Genomic DNA, 14,399 nt, shown 5'->3' with positions numbered 1-14,399 from the left:
CCATGGGCAGTGAGGTAAGCAATGGCGCATGTCACTGACACCCCCCCACCTGCCGCTATTGGCCAATTTGGCAGCAGGAGTTCGATCTGGCCAGCAATAGACCAGTGCATAGGGGAGATGCAGTGCCCACCTGCAAAGCTGCCCACCCAGGAAGGGCAAATGGACCGACCAAAGAACTTCAGTAAATGCAGAGCAAGGGATGGGACAGCTGGGCAAGGCATAGCCTGAGATGGAACTGCAGGCAGCTCTCATAACGCTCAGCTTTCAGCCTTTCTGAGCAATGACTGCTCCCATGATATCCCTCATTGTACTGGGGGTGAAGAGGGGGAAATGGCTTTTGATGTGACAGCAAAATGGAAGCATTCCACAGAAAAGCAGAGCATGACTTAGAGCAATGCTCAGAGCTGCCTTGGTGAGCCAACAAGGCTGCCCCTGTTACAGCCAAGAGAAAATGTCTTGGTTTACGATAGATAGATAGATAGATAGATGATAGATAGATGATAGATAGATAGATAGATAGATGATAGATAGATGATAGATAGATAGATAGATATAGATAGATAGATAGATGATAGATATACACTGTAAAAAAGATACACACACAAAAAGTGGTATTCTTGTTGGTTTGTTTTTCAAAATAATCAATAAATTTGAAAGAGAAACTTGGGGGTGGGTGGGGACAGAAGAGAAGAAAGAATGGATCTCTGGGTTATGTGGTGTCTTTGTCCAACCTCGTGGGTAAGTAGAGCATTCCTGAATCGGGGCCTTTGTGACCTGCAATTGTCATGGCAGCACACAAATCACCACTGAGGCATGCCATCCTTATTCAGGCTGGGAGGGGAGAGTGGGGGTGGGGGCAGAGGAGAGGGAGGGAGGGAGGGAGGGAGAGAGAGAGAGAGAGAGAGAGAGAGAGAGAGAGAGGAGCAATCCAAGTTGCCAGCGCAAAGCATTCAGAGATAAGCACACTTCTGCTCTCAGAGGAAGGATACAGACGGAAACTCTTTCTGTGCTGGCAGGGGGCTGAAAGGGATGGGCCAAGAAGAAATACATTTTATTGCAACCCCCGCCCATAATGAATCAGGTGGGAGACAGATGGCATTTTTGAAGGAGGGTGACGTTTTCAAGGATTTAGCGAGGGAGATGCGTTAAAGACTACATCCTCGCTCCTGCTAAGATCTTGCCTGCCAACAAATCGTGATGAATGGTAAATCCCCCTCCCCCCTCAACAGCATTGGGCTGTGGTTCAGGACAAGAGGGCTTTAGAATTACACAACTGAAGAGGTGGGCGGAGGCTGGGTAGAGGAGGAAGCAGGGTGCCCCAGGGCAAAGCTGATAATGGTTTGGAACAGCAGTAAGAGCTGCATGCATGTTTACCTGGGGGTGGGGGAAATGCCTCCTCTCATGTGTACATTCCCTCCTCTCCCCCTACAATTAAGACCTGGCACCTGCTGGATTCCTTTTAAGGCAGCCTTCCTCAGCCTTGGGTCATCCCCAGATGTTGTTGCAGTGCAACACCCCCACAAACCTCCAGCTTGCATGGGCAATGCTCAGGGGCAGGCAGCCCTGGCAACATCTGGGGATGCAATGATGGGACAGGTGGCTTTATGAAGACTGGTCTGCTGTGACTTGGAGGCAGGGCATTCTTGGCTGTGGCACCAGAGCTACAGACTCTCTTCCACAAGGTGGTGAACTAACTCATCCCTCCACCTGTTTCATCAGGCATTTGCTGAACACCTGAGCAGTGGAAGCTGCCTTCTAGCAGCAAGTCAGAATGTTTGTCTGTTGACTCAGTTTCATTGGCTCTGACCAGCAACATCTGCCTACAAGCTCTCAATGGCTGAGTGCCATGGACAGGCTGGGTGCAGAGGAGTGGTGGGAGGCACCAGCTGGGAAACCCCCAAGGGAACCTCCAGGGGAAGAAGGATCAGAGCCAGGGGACTGGTAGTGGGTCCACGATGCCTGCTCAGAGCGAGAAGAGGGACCAGACTGGGAGGAGAAGGTGTCAGAAGCTGAAGAGACAACAGGGCTTAGTGAGCAGGAAGCAGCTGCAGCAGAGAGCAGGAAAACATTGAGGCAGAAGCAGAGGCTGCAGAGGAGGGCGGCCAAGATGCAGAGAGGAAGCAGGCTGGTGAAGAAGCCAGGGAATCTCTCCTTCAGTCCCTGTAACTGCCCCTACTGGGAAGAGTTGCTAGGCCTGCAATGTTTTGGTTTTTTTCAATAAAGAGTTAACTTCACTGACACCAGTGTTTTTCATTCTGACCTGGTCCTGACTGGCTCCTGACACCCCTCCCCATAACAACAGCCCTGTGAAGCAGCGACTGGCCCAAAGCCACCCAGTGGGAATTTGAACCAAGGACCCTCAGGTCCTAGGCAGGCACTCTAACCACTACACGACACTGGCTCTCTTGTTTTGCCAGTGCTCCTGCCTTCCCTCCTCACAAGGAGCTTTGCCTCTTGAGCCATTGTGAGTGGTGCAGAGGCCCCTACAATTAGCAGACTGTCCTCCTTTGTCGAGCTTCCTGGCACTCAGCCCTTCTCCTTTGAAACATTCTGCACTTTTTTGCTGCAACTCTTTTCAGCCCTGAGCTCTTCTGGTTATGGTCTTGGATGAATTAGCTAGTGTGCTCACATCCTCTCTGGTGAAACTGGGCTTCTGAAGGCTCGGTGCAGAGGCGCAGGACAAGGCAAGCCTCTGTAACAAGCCCCAGGAGGAAGGGATATCAGGCCTCTATGCCAAATAACACCCCTGCACACACAGAGAAAGAGGGAGGGAGGGAGGGAGGGAGGGAAAATCATCCGGAGCCATGGCTAGAACAGCCTGGCAAGGGAATGTAGAAAGGTTTTTAGCCCGTGAAAAGGGCCATTGCTAGAGTGTAACTGTGTCTTGGCTACCTGGAAGAAGTTCCTGCTACAGCATCTGCAAGCCTTGTAATCTCCGCTACCAAGTTCTCAGGGAATGATGGGGTGGGGTGAGAAATTCAGTTCAGATCACCTTTTAACATGAACCTCTACTTTTTACCAAGATGCAACTACCTAACAAAATGTGTGCAGTACTTCGCATTTTGCGGTGCAGCTCTCTGACCAAAAACAGTGTGTAAAAATGTGTAAAGGTAAAGGTAAAGGGACCCCTGACCATTAGGTCAAGTCGCGAACGACTCTGGGGTTGCGGTGTTCATCTTGCTTTACTGGCCGAGGGAGCCAACATTTGTCCACAGACAGTTTTTCCGGGTCATGGTGGCCAGCATGAAACACCGTTTACCTTCCTATTTATCTATTATCTTTGACGTGCTTTCGAGCTGCTAGGTTGGCAGGAGCAGGGACCGAGCAATGGGAGCTCACCCCATCACAGGGATTTGAACCGCTGACCTTCTGATCGGCAAGTCCTAGGCTCTGTGGTTTAACCCACAGCGCCACCCACATCCCGTAAACATGTGTATATCTGGTTATAAAACAAAAAAGCAAACACACACACTCACACACATCTGCATGTATTAGTGGAAAAACAACAGGACTGGCTCTGCTTCTGTGACTGTAAATGGTTTTAACTGTTTCCAACAACAAAATTTAAATGTTTGCAACCTGCTCTGGAAGAAGAGCAGGCAACACATTTAATGATACTAATGATAAGAGGAACAATGATAATAAGAACAGAAACATAAAACAATGCAATGTATAAGGAAAAATTGCACACAAAAATGTGTCCCTTAGGATAAAACAAGTACATCCATACCTTGGGTTACAGATGCTTCAGGTTGCGTTTTTTTGGGTTATGGACCGCCAAAACCCGGAAGTACCAGAACGGGTTACTTCCGGGTTTTGGTGGTCATGCATGAGCAGAAGCGCTAAATCGCGCTTTGCACATGCGCAGACGCACCGCTGCGGGTTGCGAATGCTGCAGGTTGCGAACGTGCATCCTGCACAGATGACGTTCACAACCCGAGCGTCCACTGTACTAAAATGCTGGTGAATTTTCACAAGGACTTTTAAAAAGAGAGATCCAGCCTGATGTGGGAGAGTAGCAAAATGAACTTATACTAGAAAAGTTAGAAAGCGGGAGAAACCAAAATTGACACATTTGTCCACCCCTGTTCTCAGGATTTCCCCAAAGGACCCTGGGAATTGTAATTCCAGAGCTACTTAGGGTAGATTTCCCAGAAGGCTCAGAAGTCCTCTCCCTGCTCCACTGATAACAGAGCCAGCTATTTAGATGCCTGGAGCAGAAAATTTCAGTTGCATCCCAATGGAACTAAAAATACTCAAAAGGCCTAAAGAAGGGATAAGGAATCTTAGTCTTGTTGGACATTGGCCTTTTAAGTATTGTGGATCATTACTTTATATTGTTTTGAATACAGTGCTTAGAGTCTACAGCTCCCTTGACCAACTAGAATCATAGAATCATAGAATCATAGAATCATAAAGTTGGAAGAGACCACAAGGGCCATCGAGTCCAACCCCCTGCCAAGCAGGAAACACCATCAGAGCACTCCTGACATATGGTTGTCAAGCCTCTGCTTAAAGACCTCCAAAGTAGGAGACTCCACCACACTCCTTGGCAGCAAATTCCACTGTCAAACAGCTCTTACTGTCAGGAAGTTCTTCCTAATGTTTAGGTGGAATCTTCTTTCTTGTAGTTTGGATCCATTGCTCCGTGTCCGCTTCTCCGGAGCAGCAGAAAACAACCTTTCTCCCTCCTCTATGTGACATCCTTTTATATATTTGAACATGGCTATCATATCACCCCTTAACCTCCTCTTCTCCAGGCTAAACATGCCCAGCTCCCTTAGCCGTTCCTCATAAGGCATTGTTTCCAGGCCTTTGACCATTTTGGTTGCCCTCCTCTGGACACGTTCCAGAGGAGGGCAACCAACTACATTGTTTCTGCGACTCCCCCAGGGGCTCAGGTGCCTAGTAGGGAAAACATGCTCTGAACCTCAGGAGCCCAGTTATGTCCCCCTTGCCTGCTGAGCCAGCAGCCCCTCACCCCTTTTTGAACACCCTCCCTTGTGGTGTGTTCCCTCAGCCTCCTCTCCTCTCCCCTCTCCCTGGGAGTCCTCCGCTACAGCCCCTGTTGTCTGCAGCATCCCTGACCATCCTTCAAGGCACCCCAGGTGCCACAGCACACTGAACTAACAAATAAAGACTTTCAACACTTTCAGTGTCATAAAGTAAGTGTAAACTTCTATGCTTCAAAATGCTTATATTTGGGTCCATTACTAGTTAAAGAGCTAGCTAAAGAACTAAGCAACTAGTCTTAATTGTGGTGGTTTGGTGTAAATCTAGAGGAGTCTGACTTCTTAGTATCTTAACCTTATTTATTAACCTATCTCTTGTTCTTTCCCCTAGCTGACAACCTTCCTGGGATCCCAATTCTTGGGCAATACCTTATCAATTTATGCCAGCCATGTTGTTCTGTTTTTATTAAGCAGTCTATATACACTTTTCTAAATAATTAATTAAATCACACAGGGGTTTGTTTCATTTTGTTAATTCTCCATCGCCTGGTTTAAATAAACTGAACAAACAAGAGCTACTCACCTATGAAGTTATTCCACTCCGTGTCCAGTTCGCCTTGGTTGGCGAGGCAGCCCCTCATGACATTGAAACAGTAGTTGTAACATGGCTTGACAGCAACTAGGCCTTGGCAGTATGGACAGTACATCATCTTCAGCAAGGCTTGGGCCCCCTGCGGTGTGGGGTTGACCTTTGCAGAGAACAAAAATAAAAGCATGGGTGAAGGGGCCGGGAGAAGAACCACTGACAGAACTGTTATTATTGTCTTTAACATTTATAAAGCGCCTACTATTTTCTAAGCACTGATACCAAAAGATACAGCAGACTCAGTATCTAACAGACACAGCACAAAAGGAAAAAGGAACAGAGTGGGAGAAGGAAAGCAACAGCAGGACCAGCTGCTCCTTCACCAGCCCATGGACGGGGCCACACTGGTCTCCCCCGTGCCTTGCCATGAAGAAAAGCAGCTGGAGGAGGAAAGGTGTGCAGAGCCTGGAGAAAGGACTGTGAAGGAAGGAGTACAGTGGTACCTCAAGTTACAAACGCCTCAGGTTACAAACGATTCAGGTTACAAACTCCACTAACATGGAAGAGTTACCTCGAGTTGAGAACTTTGCCCCAGGATGAGAACGGAAATTGTGTGCTGGTGGCGCAGCGGCAGCAGCAGCAAGAGGCCCCATTAGCAAAAGTGTGCCTCTGGTTAAGAACAGTTTCAGGTTAAGAGTGGACCTCCGGAACAAAAATTAAGTTCATAACTAGAGGTACCACTGTAATCCTATTTGTCATCTCTGGGACCCCCTGGGAATTTCACCAACGGTAGCCTGGAACTGGGTGCATGCAGTGCAGGTGATGCGGGGAGCCCAAGGAAGCTCTGCAAGACCTGGATGCCTGCCCATAATCCCTGGAGTGACAGGCGAGGGTGCTGTCAGCAGGTTCCAAGAACCCTCCTTGTTGTGAAATTTTGCAGGGAGGTGATCTGAGGCTGCATTCAGACATGGGGCTTATTTCATTAAGTTTTCCTGGTGATAACGCTTCTGTCCCCACTTCCAACGTTCCATTTACATGGCATTACCTTTTCCATTACAGAGCTGTGGTTTTTTGACCAACACACCACCAGGCCATGCTAAATTTAAATGGTGGCAAAGAACTGCATGCTGGGATAAAAAGGTAAAGGTAAAGGTACCCCTGCCCGAACGGGCCAGTCTTGACAGACTCTGGGGTTTGTGCGCCCATCTCACATCTATAGGCCGGGGGCCAGCGCTGTCCGGAGACACTTCCGGGTCACGTGGCCAGCGTGACAAAGCTGCATCTGGCGAGCCAGCGCAGCACATGGAACGCCGTTTACCTTCCCGCTGGTAAGCGGTACCTATTTATCTACTTGCACCCGGGGGTGCTTTCGAACTGCTAGGTTGGCAGGCGCTGGGACCGAACGACGGGAGCGCACCCCGCCGCGGGGATTCGAACCGCCGACCTTTCGATCGGCAAGCCCTAGGCGCTGAGACTTTTACCCACAGCGCCACCCGTGTCCCACATGCTGGGATACCACCCCCAAATTTCATCTCGTGAAATTACAACACAAAACTCCTGCAATTTTCTGAGTTAACAGGGCTGCAGGTGGGTTTTTACCTCTGGAAAGAACACAGGGAATGAGCACTACACTTCCATTAGATTTGCTGAACAGGCTTTCACGTCATGTGGAGGATTGCATAAAACATAGAAATCAGGTGAGGAAATGAGAGGAAAATGGAATAAAACACCGTCTGAATGCAAGCCTGAGAGTTTGTTTGGATGAGAGGCAAAATTGATTTCTTGCCTTTGTACATGAGGGCGGTTTCCACACACACTCACACACCCCTCACTATCCTCTACCAAGATAAAGAAAAGCATGATCAGAGATGTTATCCTTACTGTGTTGTTTATATAACAAATTGTGCATATCTCTTTCTTTCTTTCTTTCTTTCTTTCTTTCTTTCTTTCTTATTGAATTTATATACCACCCTATACTCGGAGGTCTCAGGGCGATTCACAAAATAGAATCAAAATATCAAACCACAAAATACATAATCAAAATAAAAACAGTAACAACCCAATAACCCCCTACCCCCCCGAACACATTTTAAAAGGGCCTAGGATGTCAATCAAATCAACCAAAGGCCTGGTTGAAAAGGAATGTTTTTTGCCTGGCTCACTTGATTGTGATTGAACTGCTAAGTGGTTCGCAAGAAAAATTCTAGTCAGGCAAAGATACGGAAGGAACGTGTATGAAGCCTGGTTGTTGAGAGGTGTGGCCTGGGAAGAGTTTCAAAGGCCTGAGAAAGATGGTGTGTGTGTGTGTGTGTGTGTGTACGTGCGCGTACACACACACACACACACACACACACACACACACTTACTTGGCTTAATGAAGCTCTTTACCCCTGGAATAGAATGTGCTGGAAGTGGTTGTGGCTCGCTGGCACTTTGAAAAGCAGCACAGCGCAACTCAGCAACATGTGCTGCAGAGTCAGGAGGTAGCATGTACAAAAAGACACATGTGCGCGCGATGCGGTGATAAATCCTCCAGAAAGGCTTTGGGACTGTATTTAACTGGAAAGGAAAACCGTGCTACAGTTTAGGGTTTCAAGACTTAGATGTCAGAGCTGCATGTTAGCAAGTTTAAGGTTGGAACAAACAGTTCTCCAAGTCTCCAGATTTCCGTAGCTCTGCCTGCCAGCAGAGTAACCCATCCCTTGGAGATTTCTCCATGTGAATTCCAAGGCACTTCTCTGCCTCCTGGCTCCATCTCACACAACAATTAAGAGGCCTTAACCGAGGAGTCTGGTGACCAGGAAACGGAGTCTGGTTGGTCGGCACCTTGGATTGGAAATCTTTGTAAAAAAATCTTTGCACCTGGCTTTAAAGAGTCCCCACTGCCTGGCTTTGCATCCAGTGGGCTGGAAACTTGGTTTTAAGTAAAAACCCAAGCTGGGGGGTGGGGTGGGTGGGATGTGACTGGTCCCACTGTTTGGAATGGTCTCCCTCACCATTATTAAGGAACAGGGGACAGCTTTGCACACACAGCTTTGCCCCTACAATAAGCAGGGAAGGAGAGGTCATAGGCCAGAGATAAGGACACATGTTCTACATGCAGAGAGTCCCAAAGTTAAATCCCCAATATTTCCAGTTAAGAGGATCAAGAAGCAAGTGAGGCTTGGGGGGGGGGGGAGGGCAGACAGAAGCCAAAACAAAAACAAAACAGAGAAAATAAAAGAAACTATTATCTTCCTCTTCCATGTAGAGGTTTGCTACTTCTGGAACCATTAGCCTGGCTTTAAAAAGCCATTTGTTTCAATTTGTCACATGTTAGCTTTATTTTTTTAACAACAACATTGTGTCTAAAACATAATTGTGTGACATCCAGTATTAGTCTTGCTCTGAGTAGACTCAAGCACATTCATTTCACACACACACACACTTTTTTCTTTGGTTAGATATGTAATTTTTAAAAAGCATTGCTTGAAATTTTAACAGGTGTCAAGCTACGTATCAGGACAACGTTGGTACGTAGCCAATTGGATTTGGTAATGTAGCTGTATTGTCAACTGAAGGCCACGAGTCCTGCATAAACGAAGAATTCTGGTCTCTTTTGGAGCATCAGAAATGAACTGTCAAGACTCCAGAGGGGCATCTGATGCTGCCACAAACGGCTCGCAGAAATGTCAAATTCTGCCCCTCTTCCTAACCGCTTTTCAGCTTAGCCCCAATTTTAAACGACATATAATTTAGCCATGTGTTGTTCATTATGAGGATATTTCTGAAATCTATGAATTGCAAAATATCAAGTTCCCCTCCACCTTGAGTCACTGAGGGATCTGGCTTACATATTCCTGCTCCCACCAAACATACTTTTTTTTCAGTGCCCTCGAGGCTTAGGCAGGAAATGTCCATGCTTGGCAGCAATTTAAACCCGTTGATTTTAATGTCTGTCAAGGGTTCAATAATAGCCCAATTCCCCTGCCTGGGGGGGGGGAGAGATGAGGGAGGGTGAGGGAGAGAACATGTGAAAGAGAAAGTTCCCATACTTAAAAAAAAGAAACGCCAAAAAGGCCTTCACTCTGGTTGGAAAGAGCAGCCCAGGGTGGGAGGACAAGAGAGAAATCATATTGCAAATTACAGTGGTACCTCGGGTTAAGTACCGTACTTAATTCGTTCTGGAGGTCTGTTCTTAACCTGAAGCACCACTTTAGCTAATGGGGCCTCCTGTTGCCGCCACATGATTTCTGTTCTCATCCTGAAGCAAAGTTCTTAACTCGAGGTACTATTTCTGGGTTAGGGGAGTCTGTAACCTGAAGCGTATGTAACCCGAGGTACCACTGTAATACATTTCACCTGCACTTGAAAGGGCTCCGCTCATATTCACCCCCTTGGCACCCACTAGCCTATGTCCTACAATTAAATGAAATTTATAGCACCAACCAGCCCAAGGGCAGGAACAAGAGCAATTCCTCTCAGGCGGGGGGGGGGGACGGGACCCCAGAGCCCTGTCCTCCGAAGGGCAAAGTAAAATTTGGAGGAGTGGCAGATAGGTTCTGCTCAAACAACGCTCAGATTAGATTTGGTTATATCAAAACCACAGGAAAAGGAGGCCCCGCTGCAGGTCACTTTTACATGGTGAAAGTTCCTATTGGATGCCCTACTTTCTGTTTGTGAAAATAAGAAGAGCTGCTTTTTATATATTTTTAATGAATTGCAATATATAAATATTTTTATAAATTAAAAAGTGCAAAACTGTAATGTTAATAAGCTGTATCCAATGTAGCGCTACGCTAAAGTGACTCGGCATTATATGTGTCCTGCTGGCAAAATGTTTTCACCCATGCAAGAGAATGCATAAGCTGGCTGCTGGTGACTTTGTTGCTGTGCAGTCTTAAACACAACGAATTTCCAGTAGTGCAGCTGTTGCATTGAATTCCCCTCTTGGCCAACATTAAAACTCACCCACCCACTAGCATAGGAGCACTTGAAACACTTGGCAGAGAATTTTGGAATAATAATAATAATAATAATAATAATAATAATAATAATAATAATGCAAAATGAGGTGGTTGCTTAAGAGATTCAGGTTCCTCGGGAGTGGGCTGAAAATTAAGGCCACGAAATTTGGCTACACAGAATTCCCGTAGATCTGCAAAACTGAAAGAAATTCACGTGGCACGCAGTTAGGTAAGTAGGCACCGTGACATCTGAATTGGGCCTGCCAACATGATTGATTCAACATCGTGAATGTTACATCTTCGTGGGGGCTGAGGCAATTCAGTTGGGGGTGGGGTGTGGTGCAGGGAGAGAATTTTGAGGCTGGGAGAAATGAAAGGGAAGGAAATCAGACAATGGGAAAAGTCAGCATTTTACAGGAATGTAAAAGTCTAGTCTGCTTCTTCCTTTGCTATATTTTCAAATTCAGTCACCCCCCCCCACTGGCTTTATAATTATTAAAAACAAAACCTCAAGATTTTATTGCTGCCAGGCCTTTTTTCCATGATTGAATTTTACTTTTATCTTGCTATTGCTTTGCTGTGATGCTTGTTTTCTAAGTTGCCCTGAGAGGGTTTACATTGCAGGGCTGCAAAGAAAACTTAAAACATGAGTAACATTTCAAAGAGTGCTTCTTGCAGCACAAGAGCAGCAGATTTGTATTTTGTTCTGAATGGTCTGCTATAGTAATCCATAGTTTGCACAGCCAATGTAAGAGCAACCTTTTGATCTGCATTTATATAGGAAGCTGACTTGTACACAGGCGTCAACTACATCATTAGGAGACAGAAACCACAAACATCGCTAAAGGGGGATCATTACAATAAGTGTTCCAATGACAAAAGTGATACTGGAAGCTGCCTACTACAAGGTTGGAGTATTTCTCCATCTTGCCCAGAGGCTCCCCAACCCTTTTGGGTCTGGGGGCACATTCAGAAATCTAAGAAGCTGTCTGTGAAACACCCATTTCACAGAAGAAAAATTGGTAATGCTCAGAAACCCCTCCCCTCCCTGAAACAACAACAAGCAAAGCACCTAACAACAGAAGAAGACCTGCCAGCCAATGGCCTATCCAGTCCAGTGTCCTGTTCTCCCAGTGGCCAACCAGATGCCCATTGTGGGAAATCAGCAAGCAGGATCTGAGTGTGACTGCAGCTCTTTCCCATTGCCCCTTGCAATTGCCAATAAACAGTATAACATTGGGCATACTGGGGTGTATAGGGTGCTAGAGCAGGGGTAGTACCTTTGGTGGGGGTCATGTCATGCTCCTGCTTGGGTATCATGATTGCGTAAAATCATAACGATTGTGTGATACGATTTCGTGATATCATGATTCATGAAACCATGATTCCGTGGTATCATAGTGCAAAATCATGGTATCATGCAATCGTGATATACAAAGGGTGTATGTGGTGTTATGGGAGAGGTACCATATTGGCCTGGATATAAGACGCATCCACAAATAAGCTGCCGCCTCCTGGCACTACCACCATGAATGGGGGTGGGGGGTGGGATGGCCGGTGCCTGGTTCTGAGCATGCTGCGTGCCTATCTCCTGGTACTATTGCCTCCCAGAACTACCTCCCTAAGCCAGTGCCGGCCGCCCCCTTTCAGGGAGGTAGTGTTGGGAGGCAGGCTTGTAGCACTTAGTTCTGAATATAAGTCGCACTTTAACTTTTCACAGCTGGAATGGGGGGGGGAGTGAGGTTTATATTCGGGACAATACAGTAATACCTCTGGTGGGGGACACGTCATGCTCCTTCTAGGGTAGTTTGCCACCTTTGGTCCCCACCCTGCACTCAACTCTCACCTGTGGCTCCTAGAAGCTGTCAGCATGAGACAGCGGCCACACATCGTTATGGCTTTGACTGGCTGGCTAAGCTGGGTGAGAGCAGCCGATGGGTCTCAAACCCTCATTGAGTTAGAAGGTTTTGCATGCAAGGACAGCTTCGGCAGATGGAGTGGACAAGACCAATAATGGGTCCAACAGCCAAGAAGGCGGTTTCTGCTCATGCTGTAGAGGTAAGTGAGCTTGTCCACCTGGGAAGGGAGCCCATCTAGGAAAAGGAAAACTATAATCCTAAACCTCAACTGCCTTGTAAAATATCTTCAGGGGGGGAAGGGCCAAGGAGTAAACTGTAAACAAATCTGGAGTAGAGTCCCTAGTTGGATGGTGCCTTGTACACCTCCTTCTAGCAACTCCGGCAGCCAGGCTGTGGCCAAATGTACTGCTCTACTTTCCTTTGGAGCACATCAGCCAGGCCAAGAGGCTTGTCATCTGGCCTGCCCAGAACCTCCAGACACGCTGCCCAGGCTTGGGCCCTGGGGAGGTCACTTCAGTGCTGCTAACTCAGCAGTTTCACATCACCCACAGAAGCGCACTCCAGTTTCTCTCAAGACAGATGGGTGTCAACAACTGCCTCTGACTAGCCATCATGGCTATCCAATGGCCTTATCCTTGATGATTCTCTTTTAAAGCCATATAAGTGGTGGTCATCACCAACTACATTCCATAGTTTAACTATGTGCTACACTCCCCCTCCCCCCCCAAAAAAACACATTGACCAAACATTTCTACTCCAGAGTCAACCCCTTTAACTAAAGTAAAACAACTCAATTTTAAATGCAGTGGTCCCTCTGGTTACAAACTTAATTCATTCTGGAGGTCCGTTCTTAACCTGAAGCACCACTTTAGTTAATGGGGCCTCCCGCTGCTGCAGCGATTTCTGTTCTCATCCTGAAGCAAAGTTCTTAACCCAAGGTACTACTTCCGGGTTAGCAGAGTCGGTAACCTGAAGTGTTTGTAACCCAAGGTACCACTGTAAAAATAAAAACTGGGATGAGCAGGAGGCCTTGTCAGAAAACTAAGGCGGGTATCAGCAGGAGCTGTGATGCCCATAGCGTCATGGGCCAGGAGTCAGCTTCATCTGCTGAACCGCAGCCTGAAGGGCAAGAAGGCAGAGTGACTCTACCTGCAGCTGATCAGCCTTCAGAGACAGAGAGGAGAAGGCACTGATGAGAACCAGCTGGCTCTGGTCTTCTTAAACAGAGCTCTCAGCAGCAGTCAGATGCTGGAAACAATGCCTGTGGTTCCCAACACTACTTTGCTGCTTTCTGCTCCCCATCTGGACCCTTTGGCCTGTGTTCATCTGGATTCCCTGACCTCTGAACTGTCTGACTTCATATGTGGATTCTGCCCTCAAGGAAGTGTTCCTCAGAGACTCTGGCCCCTGCTTGCTCAGCAATGGGACTCAGACAGGGCCACAACACATAAGCACCACATTGAGGACTCTTGGACCAATATTCTATGCACTGACTAGCAGTGCCTCTCCAGAGCTTCTTCAGGCATAAAAGGTGCTTCCCATGATCTGCTACCTTTCTCAGAGGTGGTAGACGTTTATGGAACCTGCTACCACTGGAGGCAGCAATGGCCACCACCTGGGATGGTTTCAGAAGAGGATTGATTGGACAAGCTCATGGTAGATAGGCCACTAGCCACAATGGCTCTGCTCTGCTTCCATGGTCAGAGGCAGTAGTGCTTCTGGATACCACTTCCTGGGAGCATCAGGCAGGGAGATGGGTGGTGTTGCTCTCGGGTCCTGCTTGTGGACCGGGTGGCCACTGAAAACAAGATAATGGAGGAGATGGACAACTGGACTGATCCAGCAGTCTCTTATTCTGTTCTTCCTTATCCTTTTAACTGGAGGTGCTCTCAGGGGTTGAACCAGGGAGGTCTTACTTAGTGTGCAACGCTATTCCTTCTGCCTCTGAGCCACAGCCCTTTCCCCCCAGATGCACCGTAAAGGGCTTTCTGTTGTGGACCATGAGCCCACCACCACCGAACCCTAGGAAAGTGGTGGCTGAAACAACGGCAAGCAT

The 14,399-nt window shown here is 47.4% G+C and overlaps 2 protein-coding genes across 2 annotated transcripts in view; one reads left to right on the top strand and one right to left on the bottom strand.

Annotated features, from left to right (window-relative positions):
• Positions 1–14,399, top strand: part of LOC309523905 (uncharacterized protein) — a gene marked incomplete at its 5' end in the record, with an annotated part of 219,544 nt that overhangs the window by 44,008 nt on the left and 161,137 nt on the right. The gene's annotated exons all lie outside the window — the stretch shown is intronic.
• Positions 1–14,399, bottom strand: part of GPC4 (glypican 4) — a 107,507-nt gene that overhangs the window by 9,879 nt on the left and 83,229 nt on the right. Inside the window, exon 4 of the mRNA XM_082207426.1 lies at positions 5,536–5,701. Within this exon, the coding sequence (XP_082063552.1) occupies positions 5,536–5,701 (166 nt within the window). The remainder of the gene's footprint in view (positions 1–5,535; positions 5,702–14,399) is intronic.

Source organism: Podarcis vaucheri (assembly GCF_965113315.1).
Source record: "Podarcis vaucheri genome assembly, chromosome: Z".
Taxonomy (NCBI): Eukaryota; Metazoa; Chordata; class Lepidosauria; order Squamata; family Lacertidae; genus Podarcis; species Podarcis vaucheri.
Note: the sequence above shows the minus strand (reverse complement) of the source record. Positions and strands in the feature narration are given on the sequence as shown.